General features: G+C 45.6%; 1 protein-coding gene across 1 annotated transcript; it reads left to right on the forward strand.

The window, feature by feature from the left end:
• The first annotated feature begins 2,800 nt into the window (after positions 1–2,800).
• On the forward strand, positions 2,801–5,198 carry LOC122927593. Its single transcript, XM_044279574.1, has 3 exons — positions 2,801–2,972; positions 3,086–3,239; positions 4,235–5,198. Exons 1-3 carry the CDS (start codon positions 2,801–2,803, stop codon positions 4,521–4,523), a joined length of 615 nt encoding a protein of 204 aa, XP_044135509.1. The 3' UTR covers positions 4,524–5,198.
• The last annotated feature ends 309 nt before the right edge of the window (positions 5,199–5,507 follow it).

A 5,507-nucleotide genomic window follows, 5' to 3' on the forward strand; every position in this document is an offset into this window, starting at 1 on the left:
AAAGGGGGTGCGATGAGGGTGGTGGTGGGCAGGCCATCGGTCCTCATACACTTATCATCATTTAAATCAGAAACTGGTGACTGAAATACACTCACCTAAAGAATTATTAGGAACACCATACTAATACAGTGTTGGACCCCCTTTTTGCCTTCAGAACTGCTCAGGTAGCCCGTGGCATTTAAACAATGGCCAATTGGCACTAATGTGCCTAAAGTGTGCCCAGAAAACATCCCCCACACTATTACACCACCACCACCAGCCTGCACAGTGGTAACAAGGCATGATGGATACATGTTCTCATTCTGTTTACACCAAATTCGGACTCTACCATTTGAATGTCTCAACAGAAATCGAGACTCATCAGACCAGGCAACATTTTTCCAGTCTTCAACAGTCCAATTTTGGTGAGCTCGTGCAAATTGTAGCCTCTTTTTCCTATTTGTAGTGGAGATGAGTGATACCCAGTGGGGTCTTCTGCTGTTGTAGCCCATCCGCCTCAAGGTTGTGCGTGTTGTGGCTTCACAAATGCTTTGCTGCATACCTCGGTTGTAACGAGTGGTTATTTCAGTCAACGTTGCTCTTCTATCAGCTTGAATCAGTCGGCCCATTCTCCTCTGACCTCTAGCATCAACAAGGCATTTTCGCCCACAGGACTGACGCATACTGGATGTTTTTCCCTTTTCACATCATTCTTTGTAAACCCTAGAAATGGCTGTGCGTGAAAATCCCAGAAACTGAGCAAATTGTGAAATACTCAGACCGGCCCGTCTGGCACCAACAACCATGCCATGCTCAAAATTGCTTAAATCGCCTTTCTTTCCCATTCTGACATTCAGTTTGGAGTTCAGGAGATTGTCTTGACCAGGACCACAACCCTACATGCATTGAAGCAACTGCCATGTGATTGGTTGACTAGATAATCACATTAATGAGAAATAGAACAGGTGTTCCTAATAATTCTTTAGGTGAGTGTATATGCCAGTTATGAGCTGGAGTAGATTTCAATCTGGTGCGCTGAAGGAAGCCTGTGCCTTGTCATAAATTAAATGCCAGTGGTGCAGGGTCTATGAAGACCAGCGTAGCACATGCTGGTCTTGACAAATCAGGACTTTAGTTTTCAATCTGTTTTCATGTTTCTTCTTGGTAGTTGCAATGACAGTGGTCCATGGCCATAGACTTCTCCCTGCTCTCGGTGAACATGGCCACTGGAATGCTCACCTCTCCTCTAGTGTTGTCTAGCCAGCAATGAGTGCCCACCATTGAAGAATATCTGCTATAGTCCCACACTGTCTTCTGTATGATAGGTCTGCCTCCTTAGAGAACATTCTGTCTCTTTGGCTCTTATAGGGCCAGCTCACAGCCAAATCTGTCTGCACCCAATAATGACATGCCCTGGGCTATTTTAGGTACTTTCCCCTTCGGGACAGTACCTGATCCATAGGCCTTTAGCTTGTTCTGCAAAGGTGCTCTATTACTACGTTCTAATTTCCTGTACTTGAACTCTGTCCGTTTACTGGATTTGACCTTGTACTGCCTGACTCCTGTATTGACCCTGTGCCACCTCCCTTGACTTATTGCCTGTACACTACAGAGACTACTTCAAGAGGTAGCTTCCTGGTGATCCCCCTGTGAATGTCCAGTGTATTGTGGCTGTCACATGTTGCTGCTTATTCCCACTAGGGTTTGTTCCCCTTTGTCAATCCCCCAGTCCCAAGGCTACTTGTCCTTCTCCACTGCTGCCTCTCCTCATTCTGCTGCCCCATGATGTGACCATCCTGCTGGTATTGGTTGTATTCATCCTATGGCAGTTCAAGGGGAAGCTTATTAACCTACAAAAAACCTCTCTGTTTATAATTGAAAGCACAACGTTCCACCTGGAATAACATACAATGTCATAACAAAAAAGCCAGTGGAGATAATACTGTATAACCAAATTGATATCAATTTATTATGTATAAAATATAGAGAGAAAAGGCAAGATGGAAAAAGTAAACAGAAAAGCAAAGGGCATATATTCTACTAGACTGTCATGTATTCCCACAAGGCTAATAAGCACTTATCGGGTACCAGGTCCGTGCTGTGACTCACAAACATCCAATGTACACCAAAGAGGTGTATAGTATAGAATATACACACCCCAATGGAGAATTGCATAATATAATACAATTATTTCAAAGAAAAATTCATGGCTGTTGGTGCGATCCACAGCCTACGTCCATGGCAACCGCAAGCAACATATATAAGCAACATATATATATGGTGCCTGGTACCAAATTATCCACAGCCTAATCTAAACACAGCACACGATAGTATATACATATGACCTGATCAATAACATGGGCCTAATATGGATGCCGTATATGGCAGTGTCTATAAGGCCCCTTTCACACGGGCGAGTTTTCCGTGCGGGTGCGATCCGTGCGGCGGACGTATGGCACCCGCACTAAATCCTGACCCATTCATTTCTATTGGGCTGTGCACATGAGCGTTGTTTTTAACGCATCACTTGTGCGTTCAGTGCAAATCGCAGCATGCTCTATAATGTCCGATTTTGACGTGACGCAGGCCCCATAGAAGTGAATGGGGTGCGTGCAAATCGGATGGCATCCGGATGGCAGTTTTTTTTGACGGAAGTCACTTAGCAACACTCCTGGGCTATATAATACAGGAAGTAGGCGTTTTTTTTCTCTGTCTCGGTCTGCATGTGCTTTTTGGCAGCACATGAGAGATAAGTTTGCTGGATCTATTTCAAGCCCTCGCGGAGCGAATTATCTGCAGCATGCCCAAAAATCCTAGAGCCATGGATGTTGAGAAGCTGATTGTCCTGGTGCAGGATAGGCCCTGCCTCTGGGATCTCCGTTGTTCTGAATACCAGGACCGATATAAAAAGGACGCTGCCTGGGAGGAGGTTACCCAGGATCTATTTGCAGCCATATGGCAAACGACAAAAGGGCAAAGTCGCCGGAATTTAAGTAAGTTAAACAATGTATACATGTCCTCCCTAGTATATAGGCCTTGTTATACCTTTGTTTACCTATCACTTTAGAAATTGATCCATGTTCCTTTATTGCCTTTCTATTACCAGTTGAAGAGGTCAAGAATCGTTGGCGGAGCTGCCGAGACCAATTCCGCAAGGAAATGCGAAAGCAGGGGCGGAGCGGGGCTGGTCTCCCCAAGAAAAGGCCGTACCTCTTCCGGGAGCAGCTAATGTTCCTCCGCGCTGTCATGGATCTGCGTCCGTAAGTCCATTCTACACAATAAGCTATACGCACTGTATGGGGAATTTTTACATACTGTGAATGTTTTGAATGGATCAATGTGAAATGTCCTATTTATCACTAGCAAACATTCGCATTGCTCCTTTCTTAACCTAAAGTAGGAGATTTAAATGATAAGTTGAGTAAAGATTGATGGTACGTAAATAATGTAGCAGGATGAACCCACATGCTCTATGGGACATAAGATGTGTAATAAATGTATTTTCAAATTTTAGTTTCCTCGTTTTGGTTAAAGTTAACACGATAGTATACATGAGTATAGACCTTGTATTTCTGAGTGTGTGGGTTATCCCTGCTACATCTATACTACCACAATTACCACATATGTCTATTTTAGGTTGGCAGGGGAGTTGCTAGTGTGTGAAAACATCTGAGGCACAAGGCCACTGTCCAACACCCCCGTGAATCAAAGTTCCACCCATGAAGCTATGTCGCTATCCCCGGGGGGGAGGGGGGCATCACACTAGTTATTAACCCCTTTCAGCAGTCCCCCCTTCAGTGAATGGGGGAGTGCTGAAAGTGGTTTAAGAACTACTGCGAAGAGACTAGCCATCTGGGCGACTCCCAGATCAACCCCCAACCCCCCTTGTACTAGTTCCGCTACTTATCTGCTGCGTTGGCATGAGTTCAGTCACTTCTGTGCCATCGGTGCTCAATCGCAGCAGATAAGTAGCGGAACTAGTACAAGGGGGGTGATCAGGGGGTTGGGCAGTTCCAATCAATGGAAAAATTCACTGGAATATTTCCTTAACATTCTATCAGCAATCCAGCATAACATTCAGGGCACTGGACCAAACATATGGGGCACAAGCCCCGAATGGTTAGCCAAAAAGAAACCTCGGTTTGTTGTGCCTGTTAGTACTATGTGACAAATGTAGATGGTGTAGCTCATGACAGGAATATGTTAATCGTTTTTTGGCGAATCGTCATGTTTATATATTTTCATCCTTTTGTAGAACGGAGGACAACCTAGAGGAGGATGAAGAAGAATCTGCACCCCAGTTGTCAAGTGCCTGTGACGAGGAGCCGACAGCTGGGCAGCAGGAGAGTCTTCCGGGACCAACACCAGGACCTTCCGAGCCTCCTGCAGCATCAGGAGCTGATTCCCCCCCCCCTCCCTCTGGCTCTACCCATCAGGTCCAGACGACGGGCAAATCCCCCTGCCGAGTCCAACGTGAATGTCCAAGTTTTGGATTATTTATCTCGGGCTCGGCAGGAGGATCATCACGATATGTTTGCCCGTAGTCTGGCCCATTATATGCGGCAGCTACCTCCAGAACGATTGTTACGGACAAGAACTTCCGTAGAAATCGTTCTGGAGCTAGCGAATTCGCTTCCTGATCCCTCGATCATGCATGATGCCCTCGAAAACTTACGCCGCTATGGGCAACTAATTGTCCCCAAACACCCCACTGTTTCCCAGCCATTCCCCGACCAACCACAAATGCCCCCCCCAAGGGATCATTATGGGCCACCAATGGCGCCATATGTTCCCCAGATTCAGGGGGAGCCGAGCTATGGTCCTCCGGGACCCTCGCCCAGTCGAGCTGGGCCACCTTCCCAGGCCCAATATTCAAGGGCTCCTTCCCAGGGCCAATATTCCGGCCCCCCTTCCCAGGGCCAATATTCCGGCCCCCCTTCCCAGGGCCAATATTCCGGCCCCCCTTCCCAGGGCCAATATTCCGGCCCCCCTTCCCAGGGCCAATATTCCGGCCCCCCTTCACAGGGCCAATATTCCAGGGCTCCTTATGAGGGACAAGGTCCAAATCAGGCTGGACCCTCACAATATTCTGGCCCTCCTTATCAGGGATCTTGTTCGCCCTCAAGCCAATATGTTAATTTGTAGGATTTTTGGCTGATAAATGTATTTATTTTCATATACCCCAGATTTTATTTTAATATTGTGTGAAATTAAACACATTTTTGTTTTCAAGCTGCTAATGTGTGTGATTTTATTTTATTGTGCATACACATACCACAATATATAGCTAGTACATTTGGACTAGACATTAGTAACCACATAGGACACAATAGAAAAGTTAATTTTGCACACAAACACTGAGGTTCAATAGTTTTTATTTTTAGGGCTTCTTACATCAAAATGTTGGTCATAATAAATGTAAATGAGTTTGTTTTATTATACATACATACAAAACATTTAAATAAACAATTCCGCAGCACATCCACGTAGTAGGAAAAATGACAAACTTTATTCACCAAGCATGCGAC

Source organism: Bufo gargarizans, chromosome 1, assembly GCF_014858855.1.
Source record: "Bufo gargarizans isolate SCDJY-AF-19 chromosome 1, ASM1485885v1, whole genome shotgun sequence".
In the NCBI taxonomy this organism is placed as follows: Eukaryota; Metazoa; Chordata; class Amphibia; order Anura; family Bufonidae; genus Bufo; species Bufo gargarizans.

Coding starts and splice junctions, on each gene's coding strand:
- LOC122927593 (XM_044279574.1), top strand. CDS start 2,801: ATGGATGTTGAGAAGCTGATTGTCCTGGTGCAGGATAGGCCCTGCCTC. Junction 2,973..3,085: donor GCAAAGTCGCCGGAATTTAA/GTAAGTTAAACA, acceptor TTCTATTACCAG/TTGAAGAGGTCAAGAATCGT. Junction 3,240..4,234: donor GCTGTCATGGATCTGCGTCC/GTAAGTCCATTC, acceptor ATCCTTTTGTAG/AACGGAGGACAACCTAGAGG.